Source organism: Fringilla coelebs (assembly GCF_963513975.1).
Source record: "Fringilla coelebs genome assembly, chromosome: 3".
Classification (NCBI taxonomy): domain Eukaryota; kingdom Metazoa; phylum Chordata; class Aves; order Passeriformes; family Fringillidae; genus Fringilla; species Fringilla coelebs.
The window spans coordinates 35,600,655-35,623,641 of record NC_140030.1 but is presented as its reverse complement, the minus strand read 5'-3'; the positions used below and the strand labels follow the sequence as shown (position 1 = coordinate 35,623,641).

Below are 22,987 nucleotides of genomic sequence, written 5' to 3'. Positions count from 1 at the left end.
AGGGTGCAATAACTGGAGCAGAAATAAATCCAGATATGGAGTTTGATTATCCATTACTGGGCTTCTTCTATATTTTTGAGACTGTGGAAAATGATCTCATGAATATGAGTACAATCCCTCATTGAGTATAGTGAAGTTGTGACACTTGCACCATGCTCATGTTCAGCCTGGAAATGTAAATAAATGCCCTTTTACTCATGTATGTCTGTTCTTGGAAGAGTTTTGAGGTACTTGTACTGTCTCAGGGTTATTCATAGAGGAAATAACCTACACATGGGCATGGACCAGTTATTTGTAGTCCATATCTGCAGAATATGCACTGGATCAGATGTTCATCTGCTAATTACTTCACCTGACCAAAATTAACTCTATCACCAGATTTGGGCCTGGGAAACAATCGATCAAAATACTCGCAATTTCAAAACAAAATGCAAAGATATTTCTATAGCATTTTCAGGAATTGCATTCCCTTTTTTCCTCAGACAACCACCCTTTTACCCTTTTACCCTTTTGAACTAACATTCTGAGACTTATTTCAGAACAGTACCTTTTGACAAGTTTTCCTGGTTTTCCAATGCAATTGTGATCTCATCTTCTTGAACAGTGTTTGGCACTGCCAGGGTTGATACAGTAGGAAATGCCCTATTGCCATAATTTCTGAGGTTTTCCAGAGTGTCCACTTCAGCCTTCGGGGAAATCTTAGTTTCTGACTCCTTATTCAGCTGTTTATCGGGATTAATACTGTATTTTTCTGCTTCATATTCCCTCTGTAAAATGATCAGACACCATTTGATTTGAAGGGAACAAAAAGCACCGAAACTTTAAAAGAAATCACATATAAGGTGTAATAGGAAATCTTGTCTCCACACAAGCCTTAGTTACACACATCAATATTTCATCTGAACAGGCCCTACGCCAGAGGATCTTCCTGAAACCCAGCTGCACATGGGCTGGCAGACCCTTCCCTTTACCACGCAGATTGTGGGGAGAATGGGGAGAAAGTTTTAATGACAATCCATTGGGCACTAGCATGCCATCTTTGGAGAGCCCATGGCACTTCCTTCAAGGCTCGTGGCTCACAGAGTCTCCCAAGATGTGTGAGGAAGGTCAAGGTACCACGGAGCTCATGCTGCAAAGCAGAAGCATCACAGAATGCTGTGAGCCACTCCCTGATCCAGAAGGAAGATTGTCACGGGCAAGTTGCCACTTGCTGTGAGGGCAAGTAGTCAGCACAAGACTAGAACAGATCTGGGGAGGTTTTGCAGTGGAATTACAGCAGGAAGATGTCCATGGAGTTGTGGTAACTGGACCATTCGTCCCAACAAGAACACAGGCTTCAGAACTCACTCCTTGCTGCAGTGCCACTTCCCTCACTCCTACAAGCATCTTCCATGCACAAGGGATAGGTTCTCATATGGAGGTCACTTGTCTATCCTATGATCCAAATTTCCAGCGTCCTCACTGTGTCACCCTCATTCACACTGAGTTTAAGTTACCAAAACCTAGTTAAAATGGAAGGGCTGTGAAATATAATGTTAGCTTTAAAATATATTTTTCACAAGGGGAGCATTTGCAAAGCAAAGAATAGAAGAAAGAAATCCCTTCCTACAGAATCAAGTCCTGTGATGAGCTGACTGCTCTGTGTGATGCCTCTGCCATAGAACATCTCCCTTCAGGTCTGGCACTTCTGAAAAAGAAATTTCTGAAATGTAGTTTCTGAAACCAAGACAGCTACCCACATGGATATTCCAGTCCAATACCAAGCTTTATTTGCTGCTCTCCATATCATCTTTGACAGACCCACTTTGTTGTTACATGGCCACCACTTCAAGGGTTATCTCTAGTGGCTTTTGATTTTTTACTGCCATCCTCACATAATACAGACTTCTTGCTTCCAGAATCAGAGAAGTTATTAAGTGTACTTATCTTTTTCATGGTTTTCTTCTAAGATTTGTATTGCAAAGTGCTCCCCTTATGAAAAAGATGTTTTTAATCTAACATGTCATTTTTAAAAGTGGGTGTAATTTGTGGAGAAAAGGCACTTTTGATAGGTTGAATGTATTTTGTGAGTTAGCAAAAATGTTTGGAAAAATTTGATGGGCCCCAAACCTCAAATTTGTGGGGTCACCCCATCCTTCCTATGTACTTGTCGTACCCAATCAAAATTAGGGAAATTATTTTAAGAATATTTATAAAAAGAAACAAAATATGTTCAAGTTGACAACGTATTGCTAAAACCACACTAGATCAATTGGGAATTTGAGATGTCATAAGTATTTTAGCCTATGCAATCAAATAGTCTCCCAGGATTTTACACACTGCTAGTTAAGAAAACAAATTTTCATCTTACATTTTGCAAGCTGTCACCTTATATACAGTATATCAGAAAACTTGCCATGACTGGTTTTACTGCCAGACCTCTTAAGAGCTAATTGGTTAAGCACCTGGGCAGGAAGCTTTTTGGCAGAAATGCTATTTTCTGCAAGGACTAGCTATAAAGTTCTGGATGGCAAATTGTAATCATTAAGGCTCCCTCTTCTACAGCAGAACACATAAAATGTAAATACATTGCTAGGAGAAACTACGATGCATAAAAGGAGACGGGCTGTGTTTTAAGTTTATCCAATGACTTATGGCTCGAATTTTAACATGGAAAGGATCTTATGCTTTTTTAAGGGTAAATCTTTCAACAGACTTTTCTAATTGTAGCCAGAAAAATGAGAATCACATCTGTTTGCATCCAACAAAACTATTATTTGCATGTTCAACTGTTAACTTCTGTATACAAGGAGATGGTGCAAATACAACGACTCATACTGGTTTTTCAAGTGCAGGGGGTTTGTACACGAACAGTAATTTCCACAGACTTTTTTTCAGTTTTAGGTTACAATTCCTTCTGAAAATTTTTCCTCAGGAAATTGTATGTTTCTTGGTATTCTGTTAAAAATCATAGCATATTCTGCTGCCTGGAATGGGTTGTATGTACTGTTTTGTGAATATGCACTTGAATTCCAAACAATGTCTGGGCTGATTGTGTTGGTAGAATATTGTATTGCTTTTTTTTCATAGGCATTATCATGAATGCAATTACTTTGCTGTTTGTGTTGATATTTGATATGTTTTGTTCTTTTTGGACAGAATATTTAGAAGAGCCAGATGCCAACTTTTTCTACTAGTCACGTAGAGGAAAAGAGATTTCTCATTTGCTCAAAAATGCCGGAGTAATTTTTTTACTATAAATTTGCTCTTCTCTACAGAAGATAATATTTATATATTATCTTCCTGTAATTTCATAGGCAGACAGAAATATGCAATAATCTTTATGGTCCTAGAAAGAAATAGTGTAAATAAATGGCAACTAGTTTTCAGGTTGCTTCATTTTACCTGTGACTCTTAACTATTACTTGTCTGTTTCCATAATTTAGATTTGATTTATATGCAAATTCTAATTTTTTGCTTTAATTTTATACAGACAAGCTGTCTTGTTGAGCTCAGTGAAACTATCCATGTCCCTAAAGTTAAAGCAGATGCATACATTTGCAAGATCTGGAGAGCTGAAAGGAAATAATGTGATTTAAAGATGGATCACACACTGCTAGTAATAAATAGCAAATAGTTGGCTTTATACAGAATATAGAGAACATCTATCTATGCATTTTGAAATATCCTTGGCATAATTTGTAACACAAATATCAAATACCCATGCTGTTGTAATTAAGCTCTAGTAACATCAGGATCTCAAAAAGAAGATGAATAAAAAGTGGGAAATTTCCCCCTTGCATTCAGTTAACAATCTTTACTCCTCTTCCTCAGTTTCAGCTCTCTGTGGCTGGGTGGTCAGAGGAGTGCATTGCAGCCTGCCAAAGAGGTGGTTGAACTTGGCCTCTTTCAGATCAAAGCAGAGAATCCTCCCCGCCAGATAATCCCCTGCCAGCCGCCGTGCCAGCGCAGCATGGGCCAGTCTCCAGGGAAGCTGGGGCTGCTCTTGGCTCTGCCTCTGCCCAAAAACGTCATGCCACCCGTGTGGGGCTCCGCCTTGGGATCCAAGAGATGCATTCTTCTCTTTTCCCTATATACTCCGCATATGCTTAGGGCTAAGTTTTGCCATTGTGCAAGTATGTGCATAAAGTAGCTTTAGCTGAAGAACAGGCCAGAGGAGACTGGAAAAATACGAGCATTGATTGAGTAAGAATGCCCAGCTTGATTTCTTAGCCAGCCTTCCTCTCTTTCTTCCCAGTTTTTGCACAAATTCCAGCCTTGCTGGGAAACACGAATATTATTGAATGTTGGAGAAACTGGCATAAAGTGCTAGCAACGACAGCCATGGTTTAAAAGGAGAGGACTGATTGCACAGGTTAATTATCCAAAAGGCTTGAATAAGAAACAATCAAGAGATCATTATTAACTGCAAAAAGTTGCAGAGCCAAACAACTAGAAAGGGAGAAATATTAATTTTCATAATAGAGAAGACTGTAAGAGGGAACAGAGGGACAAAAATAAGAAAAAAGTTATGTAGAGTGATTATCTAGGGAAAAAACAGTGACTTTACCACAATCTTAGATAACAGAATGATCTCTAAACTGTGCTAGTAGCAGGCTTTGTGTTCATGTCTTTAAAGGTAGCATTTACAAACTTTGTGCTGATGGAAAAAGGGAAACAAACTTTTAATGACATGAAAAGATGGTATAAATTGGTCTGTTCTCATTTCCTAATTTGTATGTCTTAGTAACAGATATTGGAAGGTATTTGTGGCAGAATCCACTCTGCTAAATTTAGACATTCATCTTGTGCCTGTATTTCAAGTTCTCAGCAAAGATGTCCTACTAAAAGTGAGTCATTTCCCTGCGCAACCATCAAAGGGAGATTCTGTCAGCAATTTTAAGAACTCCCCACATTGATCACGTGAAAATTTGCAGACTGGCATGGTTTTGAGATGCAGAAGAAAGCTCTACACACCTGGGAGTTATGAGGAAGGTGTAGAAATGGAGAGTTGGGCCATGACACAATTTAATAGACTCCAGGGTGCATATCCAGTTTACAAGGTTAGACGTGCTGAGTTTAGTCCAGAAGTGCAAAGTCCAGCTTCTGGGCAAGACCAACCCCAGGCACCAGCAGATGCTGGGGCCACCAGGCTGGAAAGCAGCTGGAGATCCTGGTCAACACCAAGTTGGCCGTGGGTCAGCACCATGGCCCTGCTGCAGAGAAAGCTGATGGTTTCCTGGGCTGCAAGAGGAGTTGCCAATCTTGCCAGCAGGTCGAGGCATGTGATGCACCCCCTCTGCTCAGCAGTGGTGAGGCCATACCCAGAGCGCTGCATCTGGCTCTGTGCTCCTCAGTAAGAGAGACACGTACATATTACAGAGAGTTCTGGCCACAGAGATGACTGAGAGACTGAAGCACTCACAAGAGTTTCCCTCTGAACATCAAACAGTTTTTCACTGTGAGGGTGACCAAGCACCGCCACAAGTTGCCCAGGGATGCTGGTGCTCATCCTTGGAGACAATAAAAAGCTGTCCAGATATGGTTCTGGGCAACCGTCTGTAGATGGCCCTGCTTGAGCAGGGGCCTTAGGTCAGATGGCTTCCAGAGATCCCTGCCAACTTCAGCCTGTCTGCCATGCTGTGATTTTGTGAAAGTCATTACTGTTTTGAGCTGGAAGCTGGTCAGATTATTTTGCATCAGTACTGATTTGGTTTTAAACCTTTAACTGGAAAAATGTCAACGAAGAGAAGAGAAGAGAAGAGAAGAGAAGAGAAGAGAAGAGAAGAGAAGAGAAGAGAAGAGAAGAGAAGAGAGAAGAGAAGAGAAGAGAAGAGAAGAGAAGAGAAGAGAAGAGAAGAGAAGAGAAGAGAAGAGAAGAGAAGAGAAGAGAGAAGATGTCATTTACTTCTTCATTAATCTTCCCCTCTTTTCCTCCTTGCTCTACCAAAAGTTTCATTCTGCTTGGGAAGTGTATTTACTAGGACTTCAAAACAATATTTTTTAGTGAAATTAACTTTCAATCAGAGCTAATTTAAGGGTTTGTGCTTGAATTCAGTTTGAGTCTCTGCCTTAAGAGGGCATTTTGGATGTCAGGAGTGGCAGGAAGTATCACAGACCCTTAATCAGCTTGCAGCTTTATGTACACGATCACTGCCCTCTTCCACCCGGGTAAGATGCTGAAAGAGGTCATACACAACATGAAACACTGCCACTTGCCTGGAAGGCTAGATCTCTGCTGGCTGTAAATCAGCTTGATATCCAGAGGTATTAGAAAGCTGGTCAATAGCCTTCACAATATGGGTCTTTTTGAGTGACTTATGAGTTCGCAGATCCTACTTAAAATCGTAATATGAAAAAATTCGCATATGTGAAGAAAAGCCTCCTCTCCCTAAGCATGCACACACACGCTCTCCAACTCATATTTTTGAGTTATGGCTCTGTCTGCAGACACTGCACAGACTGTTGCGACCTTGGGGCTGTGTGCTGGCATGGAGATCTGGATCTGCTCAAGCTCATCTGAATAATTTCTAGAGGAGTCAACTGGACCTTCTCAAAATACAGCTTCTCCAGGGTGAAGGCTTTGAATGGGAGGCTAATCGCTAATGTGTGTGTTTTTGTAGCTGAAACTTTTCCCATTGCACTTGTGTGTTAGAAGCTGGAATTTGGCTTCCTGTCTGCCTAGTTTCTGCCCGAAGCAAAATTTTTATGGCTGAGCTGTGAACCCCTTAGTGGAGACGGTTGTAAAAGAAAAGCTTACAGCCTTTTTGACTAATTGTGGCCTTACCAATGATTACCATAATTTTTTTGGATTTATTTTTAAAATGTTTGTCCCCTCTGATCTCACTCCACGTTCCTGAATGAGCTGGAGCTGAAGTGTGAGAATAAGGTACAGGGGTAAAAAACATGAAGAAAGAAAGATGCTGGGAAAAGATTTTACAATTTTCACAGCTTCCCACTCACCTCCCCAGATTTTGGATTAAACCTTCGCAGACCAGTCAGAAAGGAAAGGGATGGCGAGGTCACTGAGATGCTAATGCTCCTTTTCCCAATGGAAAAGTAATCTTATATGTAAAACAAAATAATTCTCAATCCCATTACAACCAGCAGCTCATTTAAAAAAAATCATTAGTCATAAAAAAGATATATTTATCTCTGGGAATAAAAAAATCTCATAAATTGATCACCTCTGAGAATGCCAGAATGTAGGTTTCTTAAGACTGCACTTGGATCTGCAATTTCATAACTATTTTTTGATGAATTTTCCTCTGTTCCTTGGATAACCACCTTTTTCATGTGTGCTACATAGCTGCTGCTTTGTTCCTTATAAAAATCCAGGGAGCACTTTATGCCTCTTATGACAGTAATATCTTACCTGAACTCTTTTGCAGTCTTTCTGGTGCCTGAGCAGTTTCTTCAGCAATAAGCAATAAGAAGACATGGCAGGAGAGGGTCTGTTATTTATTAAACTGTTGATAACTTCTGAAAGACTGAACTCCATAACGTTTGTCATGTAGTTCAAAACGACAGGATTCAACCCACTGGGGCAAAATCTAAAATATCAGGGAAAAGTATTTTAATACAAATGATGCAACCAGGTACAATATCAGAATTTAGAGTAAGCAGACAGTACACTTCTTGTGGTGCAGCTGGAGCTGGCTAAGTTGCTTTTACAGGCAAGTTATGATACACAGTTGTGCAATAATCTTCTTGTCTGGCTGTGCTAACTTCACTGCTGGGCTGAGGCTCTGTTACTGCATCATTAAACATCCTATTGTTGATATAATTGATTACTCTGAAAGGACACCCACCAGGATTAAGCTTGGGAAATTAAAATATGGAAACCAGCATTTTCTCATTTTAATCAAATGTGTGTATTTCAGTTCTCAGTGCAATAGCCTCAAATGGATAAAAAGGGTGATAGTGCCTCAAATGGATAAAAAGGGAGAGTGTGTGTGTGTGTATGTGTGTGTGTAAGAAGTAGCAAAGGCAGGAAAACTTGGAAGGGCAAAAGAGAATGAAAGAAAGTACAGGAGGATTCCAATTTTTATATAAATCTGATTGTGAAATAAAACATTTTGTTATAAGGACAATTGTTTTACTCACAGGCTTCTGTGAGCAGCAAAGTCTAGCAAAGGAATTCTAGAAATCATCCTTTACAACAAAATTATGAGACTCCTGAGACATTTTTTTCAAACTTCAGTATGAATGAGAACAGACAGGTGAAGGAAGAAAGGGGGGCAAAGGCAGGAGCAGTGGGCAATTCTCACAGAAACTGCACATAGATTTCTAACAGTTCTGGCTGTGACTGGCAGTGGATCACCATGGTAGGAAAACCTGCTAAGTGTCCTCTGGACACCAATGCAGACGGTACAAATTATTCTCTTTTCCAATTAGTGTGAAATACTGACCTTTAGAGAACAGTTTGGGAATAAAAGATGTGACCCATTACTAGCTTCTTTCAGCTGTGAGTGTGATGTAAAAGGTCCATCACCAAATTTAGGCATTTAAAGACATTTAGGGATTTAAAGACATGAAAAGTATGCCTCCCAGTATGAACGATGGATAAAATGAAAACTGGCAACATTTATGTGAAGTGTTGCATTGCACTTATCTTCAAACTTTTATAATAATCTTAAACCATAAAGTTTTGCTTTAAGTAAAAATGGAGACTAGTTGAAACCACTTACAAAGATGGATGAGAATAAAAATTATTAGAATAACAAGAACTTTGGCGTAATATAAAAATACTTCCTCAGGTGGGCACGTGAGACCTAGTTTTGTAGGAAAGGATTAGAAGCACACTGAAATTAGTAGCAGATGTGAAGCATGTTAAGAAAAAAATTATTAATACCATGGATATAAACCTTTCTATAAGGATATTTCCTCTTAAATAAAATTTGCCCGCAGTTAGAAGTGTTGATGTGGTGTGTTTTCTGAAGTAAAACTGTCATTTTGGAACAGCACATAATAGATAACAAAAATCTTCTAAAACAAATAAACAAACAAATCTAAAAAACGCTTTCCTCCCAAATCCCCAATCCTGAAATCCCAAGGTAGAAGACAGATGACAAAACTGTTACCTGTTCTTGTAGGCAGCAGTGTTCAGTATTTTCCTGGTGAAACCTTCGTTCAACCATTTGTCTTTTATTGCTTCTTTGACTCCAGGCCTCTTTGCAGGGTCTGGCTCAAGTAGAGACTGCATGAAGTGTACAGCTCCTGTGCAGTATTCCAAGGAAATGGCTTGTTTGCCAGTAAAATTTCACTATCTGACCACTGCATATTTTTTCTGTTTCAGAAATGGGGCACTTGCCCTTCTTTTCCACACTGTAAGAGCCTCAGGCAATATTCAGTCTCTGGGGCTTTTCTTTGAGTCTGCTGTGTTCCTGTAGGGTGACCCTTTTCCCCCAAGAACAGGGTGGGCAGCAGTGGCCAAGCCATGCTGGGATGCCTGTGAGGGACCTTTGGATGCTGCTGTAGGTGCAGTACTGAAATTCAGTTCCTAATTTTCTTGATTTACCCCAGTGAATGCAGCCAATGCTATCAGCAGCAATCTCAGCATTGTGCTCGCTCAGCATTTGATCAGGTCTCTGAGAAGGCACTTCTGGGCCAGCTGACTACACAGGAGTTATGTTCCTCTCCCAAAGAAGCCAATTGCATGGATAAAACTCTCTGCAATGAGGGATGGAGAGGGACTCCTGTGCTCACAGGTTGTGTTGTGCTTTGGCTCCCTGGAACTGGGGCAGAGAGAGCTCAAACATTTCTGTATGTGAGTCACTGAGCTCCAACATTCCATACAGACCCTTTCTCTTTTTTTTTCCCATTCTTGGGGAAACTTTACTGAATTCTTCCGTATTCCTTGGGGAAGTGGGGAAGTTTTGAAATGAACAAATGGCAAGTGAACATTAAACTGGGGACATACTGCTCCTTTCACTTGTAATCTCCTTCAGAAGAATTTAGATCTAAAGTATGCAAAGCCAGTTTATTACTGCTCTCTCACTGAATTCCCAGTGGGTAAGAGAACAATGGAGTTATCCACAATCTTCCACTAACTGTGTGGGCTTTGTAGAAAAGCACAGATAATGCATTTATTAGTAGAAACTATAGCAATAACGTAAATAAGAAAAATTAGAAATAAAATAACTGTAGCTAAGGAGGGATTTTACAGAAAAGAAGCTGCTATCTGACTACCGATTTCCAAAGAAAGAGAAATGAGAGACTAATGCACAGACATTCTTGACAGCTATGGATAGATATCCTTATTCCATTTGCTAGGGGAGAGAGAGAAATTGAATCATCACATTATCTTAATGCTCCAGACTAGATCCAGCTAGCTTGGTCTGGAGCTGCCCGCTGCTCCCCAGTGCTGGCTGCAGGCTGAGGCAGCAGCCACTGAAGCTAATCCTGGTTCCTGGGATCATTCCTGCCTAACATCACAGTGCTCAAACCCTGGGGAGATCTGAACTCTTGCTGGTGGATAGCTGGGCAGAACACGTCTCATTCTGCTCTGCTTGCCCACCTGGTCAGTGAAGGTGACAGCTGTGAGAAGGGGCCCAAGCCTGTGATGGCCAACAGAGAGGATGCTACTCCAGGCGGAGAGAAAATAGGGACTAAAGGCAGAGGTGGATAAGAATCATTGTAAAGCAGCAGAATTTTGAACTTTGGGGGAGCGAACCTTGTACTGCTGACTGAGAGTGAATGCACACCAGTGTGAATTCTGGGGTTTAGAGCCATGGATTGTAATCCAGGCTAGAATTTTTGAGAACTATCTTTCTCAGTTGTCCCAAAAATACTTCATTGACTGTACCTCATTAAAGATTGCCAGTAAAACTAATTGGAAAATGCTAGATTTCAGTTCTTTCTCATGAAAAATATGAACAGGCTCTTCACAAAAATAGCCCTCCCATGTCTTGAATAATCTCTGTGTTGTAGGGTCTGTCAGTAGCCAAAAGATAAGGTCTCCAGGAAAAAATATCTAAGGTTTAGATAACTTATTTGTGGGAAAAACAGGAAAGAATGCCTGGCTGTGACACACAGCATGGGACATACTAAACATGGCCGTGTTCTCATTTATTCTCATTTATTACAGAGCTGCTCCACTTATGTAAAAGCAACGTACATTTTATTCCCCCTGTAAATAAGAACCAAGAACAATGGTCTGTTCAAAAGAAAGCAATGTTATTTTTCTTGTAGCCTTAGATAAAATGATATTGCCACAGCCTCAAAAAAGTTATTTCTAAATGCAAACAAAGCCACTGGAAAAGGTACATGTTAATTTCCAGAAGGCTGTGTTGTTGCTAAATTCACGTGATTACACAGGTTAAAACTTTTTTGCATCAGTATTTTTTATAAAAACTGAAGTGCTTTACCAGGGGATATATCTGATGGAATAGGGCTGATTTCTCCAATTAACATCTTTTGATGTAGTTGCTTGATATTAAAAGGTTCCACCGTGAAGGGCAATGTGCCAGTTAGCATAGCAAACATGCTCACACCTCTGTCAAAAGACAAGACAAACATCAGAGCTCCATATAATGCTAATAAACACTTATTTTAAAATCTCACAAAGCTATGAGTCAGTTTTCAGAGTTGCCTTGAGCATCACAAATGAGGTTACAAATTACCTCTAAGCAGAAATTTGTACTGACTACAGATCTTACGCCTTTTTTTCTTTGTGTAAATGCCATTTTATCTAGAAAAGAATGCTGTGGGAAGTGTGCATAAAATAGAGTGTACAGTGAGTGACGGGCAAGCCTGCAGTGTTGAAAGTGGAGACCTGCTGTTTATTTTAAAAATAAGCTAATTGGAGTGACAGTGTAATGTACCCAGCCCACCAGAATAAAGCATTTTGGTTTGGAGGTTGAGTGACAACACAGAGCTAGGACTGATGCAATAGATCTTGTTCCAAATAGTAATTCAGTTCTCTTGCTTTGCTCAGATTGCTAAATTAGGTGTGACTTATGCCTAGAAGGCTTTCGTTTGGTAACAGCTTGCTGTTGGCTAAAGACTTAAATCTTTAACTCTTGCAAAAGACTAACAGTCTGCTAGCAGCAATCAGCCAGCTTTGTGAAGGGTTGCCATCCAGTCTGGAAAAGTACCAACATTTGGAAAACTTGCTTAGCTGTCCTGAGTCTGTGAACAGGGAGGCTTCCTTGAACACTCTCCATGGTACTTCCTTGCTCCAGCTGAACTGCTCTACCACGACAGCACTGCTCTTCACCGTGGAGTGAGTCACTGAACCATGGAATGGCCTGGGTTGGAAGGAATCTTAAAGATAATGCAGTTCCAATCCCTCTGCTGAGGGCACTGACACCTTTCTCTAGACCAGGTTGCTCAGACCTCCCTCCAGCTGTCCTTTACTATTTCTCTGCTGAGCTCAGCGGAGACAATAATTTTAGGAATTCAGGCAATTCTAATTTAATTGTTGGTGCGCGAGTGCAGATGATATCTGTGAAACAAATCTGTTATGTGCTCAACTATGATTTTCATTAATGTGTTCAAACAATTGAAAAACATGAGATGGAGCTGCCATCTAAAATCTCTTTTAAAATGTTACACGCAGTTATAGCTAGTAAACACTAACACACTTGGTAGTTGCTTGCAGATGGAATCTGATGTTAAACATGAAGGTTTATTAGCCAAAGCAAACTGCTTCTCCTCTGTCCTCTTGAACTATCTGGATTTGCTTGAACACAAAAGCTGTTTCCTCAATTCAGCTGCAGCATGAAAACCAATCACTTTGCAGTCTCCAACAAACCTTTAAAACCTTCTGCACAAAAGACATGATTAGGCAAACAGGCACTGCAGTTCACTGCTGCATCTCAGGAGCCTTGGCTGTACTGCAGCTTGATCTGGTTGGGTTTGTGAGTGTGCTTTTGACTGACTGGCTTTCTGCTTCCTCTTGTAATGACTCCTCATCAGTTCTGCTGCATAAAGTCAGTTCCTTCTGCACTATGCTGAAACATTTTGATTCTAGAGCCCCGTGAGTTTGTAGTCCTTGAACTATTTTCTGGCAATAGAAGTAACTTATCTTTTCAACTAATATTTTAGTCCATCAGAATTCCCTTTCCCAGTATGATAATGTGAATAATTCTGATTTAAATTTTAAATATGCTTTATGCCTGAGGTGCAGAACCTGTCTGTGTTAAACGCCAAGGGCCATATAGATGTTTTATATGGACCTTCACCAGTTATTTGCTGTTTATTAACAGAGTAAGCTCAGTAAATTGTTCTAACGTTACTGCTTTGCCCTCATTCAAATAGCTGAAATGTGAAGTCAGTATTATCCTATTTAAGTACTGACAGCATCATCTAGACCTGATTAATCTGTGCTATGTTTACATAAATTCAGAGTAGCACTCTTGAATACCAGACAATTGAAGTAGCTTGGTAGTGTGTGTTCCTTCATACTTAATTTTGTGTGCTATTCACACCCTGTACATTTAGAAGAAGCTGACACATAGGAATCATGGTTATATAAAACCCCAAATACATAGTAAGTCTGGCAGAGCAGGTCTTGAGGGGAACAACATACTTTATACATGTATATAAATCCTTTTAACCTTTTGAATGTATAGGAAACCTAATCTTCTGTTTTAGGCACCTGAACCAGATGCCTGTATGTAGGTACCAGCAACTCTTTAGAGCAAATTAAAACACTTTGTCCTTTGTGAACACACATTTTAGTCTTTACAACACATTCATGGAATGGTTTGGATTGGAAGTGACCCTAAACATCCTCTCATTCCACCCTCCTGGCATGGGCAGGGACACCTCCCACTAGACCAGGCTGACTAAGGCCCCACCAAGCTTGGCCTTGAACACTTCCAGGGATGGGATATCCACAACTTCTTCAGACAACCTGTTCCAGAAGCATAACATTGCAACCTTTAAATCAATATACTTGTGGGGTGGGATGGGAGGGGGCATTTCTAAACCAAAAAGTGCTGTTACTCTTAGAGGCCTTGTGAGCTATTTGAAATCCATGGGATTTTATCACTGGCTTCAATAACTGGATTTTCATTCTAACAGTTGTTAGTCAGGATAGTCTAAGGAATTATGACCATAATTGTAAGTAACTGGGAGGAGGCTAGATGAAGGTGGATTTGACAGGCTGTTTTTTTTAAATCTTAATGCTCTAGGCAAAGATTTGGTTTAGTCTATATTACTGATGCCCATTTGCCATGCCCTGAATCACCTGCTAGAAATTGGCTTAAAAAATATCTCCTAGGTGGAGACCCAGACACCTGGTTACTATCAAAAGGCTGAGGAGAAGCTGATACACTGTACACACATATATATATGTATACACACACACACACATGCACACATGTATATATCTATACAGATAAACATGAACTGCCTTTGGCAAAATGATGGATATGGAGGACTGTTCTCCTGTCCAGATCCATGAAGATTAAAGAATACAAAAGTCAACTAATGGACTTAATAAATCATCACTTTCCCAGCTCCACCTAGGGCAAAAAAGTAAAAACACCCATAACCTGCCTACTAGAACTACAAACTACAAATACATTTGAAAATTTGAAGATACTCTATGTGAAAAACTGCTCTTCTCCTGGCGCCTTCTGTATTCTTGCTTATTACAGGAGATATATCCTGTAGATGTAACAAAAAAGGGACAATGGAGTCCATGAAGGTTTGTGTCATCTATGATGGAAAATAACTCCACTTTATTATCATAGTTCAGTATAAAAGGCCTCACTAATGTATGGGTGAAAGTCTCATAGCTCTGTTATAGCCACATCTTTGGCCTGTGTGTCCCTGAGACTCAATTTTTCTGTATAGGTTTCTTTTTTTAGGCAAAATACGCCTTGGACAGAAAATACCCATTTGTCAGTCCAGGGCTTTCAAGGAGTCTGATTTTGACACAAGTTACTCAGCTATCAGCTGATACTGCCTGCCAGGACAGGAGGGTAGGGGGTTCATTTGAAGGGGTTGATATGCACAATTCTTTCTCTGACTTTTCAGCACAGGTTCCTATCTACACTCTCAGATACCCAACCTTCCGCTGGCTTCTTGTGGCACATAGTTTCTCCAGAATAGCATGCGTATTGACTATTCTTTTTTTTTTCCTCTGGTGCTTTGCAATGTAGGCACATTTCAAGATCCTGTTTGTTTTTTTTTTCTGGCAACCCTTCCCTGACATATCTCTGCTTTTGCCTTTAATGACCCAAAACTGAATGCCACCAACCCATTTACATCAGTCTTGTCTAAAGCAATCTGTGCTGAGAGTGTTTCAATAAGTACATTTTTAGATCTACTTACATGGACCAGACATCTACCTTTGGACCATATTTCTTATGAGCAAGGAGTTCTGGGGCAGCATAAGCTGGACTTCCACACTGGGTATGTAGCAGCTCCTGGGAGAGACCCTCGAACCTTGCAGTATTGCTCAGTCCAAAATCTGATGGTGAAAAAGCCAAAGGCAAAGTTTGAGTCTCTTTTCAAATTACTTTAACTTTACCAATTATCCGACAATAGGAGAAAGACAAATACAGCAGCTAGTTGTAGCATCTAATGGTGTCTCAGCCACGGATGCCAAGTTGGGTTCAAATAAACAGGCCATGAGTTAGCAGGAGCCTCATAGTGAAGTTACCCAGCCATGGAGCTGCTTTGGTTGGTCTTGGTTTCATTATTTTGGTTTGCCCCTGTTGACTGTGTGAGCCTAACAACACAGGCACATTAGCATGGCTTAATGAGCTATGGCATTGGGCTCAGCTCTGTGTGCTTGAGCCCATGGTAAATGTGGGGGGAAAAGTGCTACCTTAAGCCTTTTTCTCTGTGTATGTGCATGTGTGCAAGGGGGAGGAAGGAGAAAGGTGTGATTGTGAAGGACCGGCTGGCTATAAAACAGGGGTGAAGAGTTGGTGCCTTTTTTTCTCAGAGGTGTTAAGCTTTTAAAAGTTTGGGAAACACTGGGTTAAACATGTGGCTTCTCTAAGATTTAGCATCCCTTGTGGGGATTTTTCTGTGAGGTTTCCGTAGAATAAAATTAATGTTTCTCTGAGCTGTGTTAACTGCTTGGTGCAAATTCTCTCATTTTTATAAACGTTTGCTTCACAGCCCTAGCAAGATTTCTGTTGGTGACCAAAACTTGTTTTTTTTTTTAAACACATACCAAATGATGAGGTCTCTAGCTCAAGTAAGACTCAAAAGAAACTAATGTGTCCATACCTGTGTTTCACCCCAGAAGATTTATTTCTTTGTTTGCAAATCACTTCTGCTAGGAACAGTTTTCTACGCATAAAAGCTGTAATTGTTTCTGGTTCACCAGCAATACACAAGGGAAAACAATAGGTAAAATTGTTTTCCTTGCTCTCTTAAAAATACATTTTACCCAAACTTCAAATAACCAAACCGTTTAGGTATACTTCATAATTTAAATTAATTCTAAAAGCTCAAATATGTTTACTGGATAATCACAGGCTCACTCATCAAGTATGGAGTTTGAACAGGAGCTGAAGCTGCACACGCACAAAAAAAAGCAGAAAACAAGCCTCAAAGATAGTGGTGCACGTACCAATGATTTTGATGTTGTTGTTCTCATCAAGAAGAAAATTTTCAATTTTTAGGTCCCTGAAATTAAGACAGAAAACAAACTTCAGGATGCTTGATTTTCTGGCTAAACGTTTGGAGATAGCTTTGAGAAAAATTTAATCAAAGTTATAACAATAGTTCTGCAAAGATCTGCCTACAATTGTAACAAGATCCTTTTTCCTTCCTGAAGATTTCAGTCAGAAAAATGGAAACTGTGTCTGTATTTCAGGGAATATTTTATGACTATATAATTTAAATAAAGTATTATTAAGTTTAGAAAACATCTGTTCTACTGATTTAGACTTTTTAAAAATGAATTGCATTTATTTCTTCTTTTGAGTAAAAAAGTTGCACATATTGGACCACAGTTCTTTTGGCTTTTTCAAGTACTGAGCACTGCCGTATATTCCTGATTTCTTTGCAAGTAAATCATGCCTGCGAAATGTGAAGGATGAGAGAGGAACTGGAAAGTGAGATTTGCCTTGCTTGAAGAACAAGGGAGATGTACCAAAGCTGTGCTGGAGACAGCTACCCTGAAAGTGGAGGCATCTTCAGTGTTGTTTGTGTAAGTGGGATCAACCAGTACCAGCCACCCCCCGCCAGGAGAATGTAATTCAAGCTGCAAGAAAAATGCTGGCTCAGGTACTTGTGTGAAGGTTTACATATTCCCAAATTAAAAGCAAAAGCCAGAATAGTGCCTGGCTGTGGGCAGTGCCTGAAGTGGCAACTGAAATATTTTTCACCATGGAGGAGTCCTCAGCCAATGTGGTCTCAGAGCTGGGAGCCAGTCGAAGAGCCTGCGATGCTTTGCTAAGTCCTGGATTTGCCTCCCACCTGCTCTGAAGTTGTGAAGTGCTTTTGTGAGCTCTTGGAGAGACCTACCTTGGAGGAAAAACCAAAAGAAGGGATGAGAACACGGAACAAGGGCTGGATGGGTGGTGCTGCACAATCAGCACTGCATTGCTGGAGGGGATCAAGCCTGGAAGTGGTCAGGATGGGTGAGTTTAGGGCAGCATCCTTTTAACTCTGTGGCTCTGGATGGGACAGCATTGCATTCAAAACCCTCTTCTGCCCCAGGCCGAGAATGGGAATGGTTTTAATGATATCTCTTTAACACATTTTCATTTGAATAGCATGTTTTCTGGAGTGGCAAATTAGCCGGTGCCTAAAAACTGGGAGGTAGAATTAAGGTAAATTCATTCATAGCCTGCCCGTGTCATAACCCTGTGCACTGAATTGCTGAAGTTTAAAACTATTTGTGTTTCAGACTACTGCAAATCTGACATTTCTATCAGATTAAGCACCCCACAGTGCTCTCTGATGACCTTTACTCACTGCCATTAAATAATGTTATGTTTGATTGCTACAACTGCTGCTCTATAGGCTGACCTGATTGCTCACAGAGTTAATAAAAATGTAGACTTTCTTGCCTGAAAAACCCGATAATGGTCACTATGAAAGCTTACATAATGTCAGAAGTTATCTTACATGAAAGATACATCATGTTCTCTTTTTTTCCCAAAGGAAACTTTCCAAGGAATGTTGTAAATTTAAGCAACACCATGATTTCTTTCCTCCTCATTCCCGTGGGGACTTCAGAGAGAGAGAGAACCTAGCGGGCAGCTTGTGATGTTTCTCCAGGACTTTGGTTCAGTAGGGATTCAAAGGGATATATGACATTTTTATATGAGGGAAGGGAAAATATCCAGGAAAAACAGCCAGGAAAAATTAGGAACTGTGCAAACAAGTAAGTTACTGTCACCTCGCAAGCGCCAGCTGCAGGGGTTGGTGAGTGACCGCGCACGCGCTGCCCCAGTCCAGTTGCAAGGCAGTGGGATTTAGCTTACACATCTTTATTTGAGGCTTCTAAGCTCAGATGCATTACCTCACCTCTTGGCCGTGTCCAGAGCAGGCATAGGGATAGTAAGCAGAACTCAGTTGATGAGTGTTAGCTTGTGGAGCTGTTGAGCCAGATCTTGTGCCTGAGCCTTCCTATATCTGGCACAGTAAAATGCTGGGGGTTGATGCTCTGTCTTCTGGGTCATTTTGGTGACTGTGAGAAAAGATCAGCCATGATCTTGCATGGACAAGAAAGGTTACTACCTTTACTCTGAAGCGTGAACTCGATTTAACCTGTAAGGATTTGTTGCATTAGTGCTGATTTAAGCGATGAATTGGAGAAGCAAAGGTTAAGAAACCAAATAGCTGTCTGAACACAGTGTCAAATTTCTGTTGAGATATATCAATTTAGACTAAAACCAGCTACAAATTTGGCCAATTTTTCATCAAGTATATTGTTAAGACAGTAGAAAACATTGTTTTTCTGAGATACATGCAGGGTTAAAAATCAGGAATGCTCATAAGACACTTTTGAGAAAAGTGAATTAAATTAACACATTCCTAAGTGATGAGTTTAGGGATGAGACCCTACAATCAGCAGACACCTCAATTATTGGCATAGACCCAAGCATTGGCACACAATTATCCATCTCATGAATTCATAACTGGTGTCGTTCTACCCGGATCCTCCCCATGGATCAGCAGCTGTTCCCAACAGACAGCTTGAGAATCCTCCTTTCCAAGTGTTAAAGCAATGCAAGGAGTTGAGCTTTGCTCAGTGCTTAGATGGGAAAACCAGACTGGCTTTGTAAGGTAACTTTCCTACTTCTTCACTCATCTTTCTGGGAACACTGATGCCTTCTTTTCAGAAGAGCGTACACCCAAAATTATCCTTGTTGGTTTAACCTCTGCAGTGAGTGGCAATAAATCACTGCAGCTGGGTTGAGCAGGGAAGCCCTTCCACACCCTTCCCAATCTGCTTCTGGTAAGAGGTCAAGGCCACAGCTCTGAATCTCAAAGCTAGCAGCAGGTCATGAGTTGTAGTACTGCTGACTGAACCTACACCTGTGACTGGGCTCCTGCCAGACCATGGAACTTCATAAACCTTATGACAAAGTGCTGGAGAGACAGGAATGAATTTTCCTTTGGTCAGGGCAGTTTGATGGTAAATCAAGTCACCAGAGAAGCTCATGCTACTTTGTACCTGCCTACTCTCAGGGTATACAGCAAAGTTCTCTCTCACAAAGCTTTTCCAGCAAAGCCTGAACAACAGAAAAAGAAAGAAGTAAGGCAAGAAGTCAAGATAGTCTCCAGCTCACTGTGAAGAATTATTCCAAAAAAAAGATGGGAATGGGACTTGAGAAATTAATGGTGAATGTCATCATGGGAAGAACATAAATGTTATGGTCGTGAGCATTGAAGAAATGCTGTAAAATAGATTTGTTAGGGAACCAGGGAGGTCAGCTGGTGAAGATCCTTGGGTTTCTTTTCTGGGGTTTTTTGTTGTTCGTTTAAATTCTCTAGGTCAGATACTGACTATTTCTTTCTTGACCACTCCTTGTTAATTGACAAACCCAGTGTAATGAAGTGCTGGATTGCAAGCATTTTGAGTCACAAAGCACTTGTAAATGCTGAGACATCACATTTACAGCGTATTTGTTTCATGGTTGCTGTAACGATGCAGTCAACTGCATTACTTTTTAGGTCCTGTGGGCTTCCTTGGTGAGTGCATTTACCTTTTAAAACTAAGAATCTGATTGACTGTGAATCATCAAGTAAAACAGAAAAACTGTGGGAAAAAACTGTGTCTTGCCTATTCTTCCAGCTAAAATGGAAGTCTCATGCTGCAGCTCTTGGCATATGTGCCAAGATCCCTGATGGAGGGGAAGATCAGCCCTCCTTGTGTGGGCTGCTCAGGTTCCCTAGCTGTGACTGAGGCCATGATCTGTCCTCGTAACGCAAAAGCCAACACGGAGAGTCATCAACCTGTCACAGACCCAGATCTGCAGGACCCGTCCTCTTGACAAGCAGTGGGCTGTGATTGCTTGGATTTCTCTTCTCAGTGACATATGGTTATTTCAATATGTTGTGGCTAACCAAAGGACAACAATACTCATGTGCATAGCCGCACTGAAATATTTGAATTAGATACACATTTGTCATGAACTAATTCTGAGATAATTGTGGCAAAGTATTGGTTTGTTGTGCTCACCAGCTCTTATCCCTAGGATAAATATCTTTTTTACTTTACTGCCCAAGGAGTTCATAACCACTCATAACAGTACTAACCGCTACTGAGATTAAAATGCTTTGTTAATATGAGCTGAGAGAACACAGTCTCCTTTTTAACCCCTGTTTTTATGATGGAAAAATAAAGAAACGCTCTTGGTGAAGAAAAGTACTCTATGTTCTTACACACTTCCTTTTCTTACTGTTTGAAAGAAGAGAAACATCTTACCTGTGAACAATCCCCTGGCAATGCAGGTGCTCTACGGCAGACAGAATTTGCCTGGTGTATCTCCTTACTTCCTGTTCCACCAGCCTCTTTTTGTCACAGATTCTGTCCAGGAGGTCCCCACCGAGGCAGAGCTCCATCACCATGTAATAGGAGTTGTCTGTCTCCAGGGTCTCATATAGCTGGACAATGTTGGGGTGCTTAATCATCTGGTGTATCCGTGGCTCACGCTTCATGTTTTTTAAAACATAGTAATCCTGCTTGGCTTTCCTCTTGTCAATGACTTTTATAGCTACCTAAATGGCAGGATATGTGCAAATTAGTAACAAGCTTCACAACAGGAATTAGTTTTCAGGAGGATAAGGAATAAGATGACATGGGGGAGAGGCTTTTTTGGATATGGTGCTGATAATCAGAATCACAGAGGGAGATGTTCCTGATGGAAGAATGTGCTTTTTGTTTCTCTTGAAGGCCAAAACAAGAAGGCTGAAGTCTGTCATATCTGTCATTCTCATAGTATTAATAAAGATGTATATATGAAATATTCTGAAATGAGAAAATCCCTTAATGTGTGACTTGTAACTGCATCTGAAATGTACCGCATTTTTTTCCTAACATGCTCTCTTCTGACTTAGTCTAAAAGCCATTCCAGATACTGGCTATTATGGGCTGGGGTTGGACTCTTTGCAGTTTGGGGACCTAGTAAGACAAGTGTAGCTACTGAAGCCACAAGAAAAATAAAAGTCAAAAAGTCATTTGAGAGTAACCCACCTCTCGACACTGTGTCTAGTGGTGTGTTATTTTAGCCCAGCTGAGATATCTGGAGATAACTGATGCTATCCCTGTCCTGCCATATAAATATTAGCTGTTGGAATGGTTGGCTTTTCAGTCAGTGCTGTCCATAATTTTAAAGATGCATGGCACTAATTGCTCAATGAGGAGTATTAGGCAAAGCAGATTTGAAATTCTCTTTATGCCAGCACCCTTTTCTCTTTCAGCAGGAAGATATCTTTGTCGTCTATATTTTATAATTGTGAAAATAGTTGCACTCAGTACATATTCACACATGTGATTAATTATACGCAATAAACTGAATTTATGAGGTTAATTTATGAGGATAAGGTTCAGAGGATAATTCACTGAGTAGATTGTGGTTTTCAGATTAAACAGTCTGATTTTTTCTGCTGTAAATTAGTGTGAGGTTACTTGGAATTCCTTTACCCTCTTCTTACGAGCTTACCTTCTCCCCTGTGGGGATGTGCAGTCCCTCCATCACTTTGGCAAAGGAGCCCTTGTTGATCATTTTGCCTACTAGGTAATTCCCGACTTGTTTGGAGTGAGGGAAAGTCTTCCCAGTCTCTTGGAGCATCTCATGAACAAAAGCAGGTATTTTTAAATCCTTCAAGTTTTTCTCCCATTCTGGTAATTTCTCATCCCAGTTGTCAGTATCTGTCATTTTGTCATCCAAGCCTGCTTTCATTGCCATGGGCATCCCTGGTGAGCTGCACTTGTACTGCTGTTTTCCAGATGTAGCTTCTGATTCACAGCAGATCCAGGCATTAGGTCTGAACATCTCCTGGTGCAAGTGCCATCCTGCTGATCACAGAGCAATTAATCCTTTTCCCCTGAGACTCCAGGTTTGTCAACTGATCCTTAGTTTGGGCACACAGATCTGCTCAAGCAGAACCAAGTGGTGGATTATTAACCTAACCTGATATGCATTGCCAGTTAATGCCCCAGAGCTGCCAAGTCAGATGACACATAATCCCAGCCTTAGCCTGGAATAAAAGGCTCTCTTCCTCCTGCAATAGTTCCCTAAACACTGAGTCAAAATTTTGACACACATATGGCTGGCGTGCAAGGACACAAGTTTACTCTAAAAACACTGTGGTAGCATGAATGCAAAGCTGCAAAGCTGAGTTATGCACCTCATGCTGCTCAAGCACTTATATATTTGCTGTGTAAAACATATAATTATGCACTTGTAGCACATTTAAGTGCTGGTCCAGGTCGCCCAGAGGTCTTTTGTGTTTCATGGGATATAATTCTTGTTCTCTGTCCAGGGGAGACTCTGAATGTCTGTGTGTATATGTGTGCATGAGCTTTTCCCCCTGTACAGCAATGATTGATTAAAGAAAAAAAAAAAAAAAAAAA

General features: G+C 40.6%; 1 protein-coding gene across 1 annotated transcript in view; it reads right to left on the bottom strand.

Moving 5' to 3' along the window:
• LOC311151906 (uncharacterized protein) overlaps window positions 1-22,325 on the bottom strand; it is a gene marked incomplete at both ends in the record, with an annotated part of 76,152 nt that extends 53,827 nt beyond the window's left edge. Inside the window, 8 exons of the mRNA XM_084202613.1 lie at window positions 548-767; window positions 7,355-7,532; window positions 9,063-9,198; window positions 11,349-11,476; window positions 15,268-15,406; window positions 16,523-16,578; window positions 20,837-21,129; window positions 22,074-22,325. Coding sequence (XP_084058739.1) covers window positions 548-767; window positions 7,355-7,532; window positions 9,063-9,198; window positions 11,349-11,476; window positions 15,268-15,406; window positions 16,523-16,578; window positions 20,837-21,129; window positions 22,074-22,325 — 1,402 coding nt within the window. The remainder of the gene's footprint in view (window positions 1-547; window positions 768-7,354; window positions 7,533-9,062; window positions 9,199-11,348; window positions 11,477-15,267; window positions 15,407-16,522; window positions 16,579-20,836; window positions 21,130-22,073) is intronic.
• Between the last annotated feature and the right edge of the window lie 662 nt (window positions 22,326-22,987).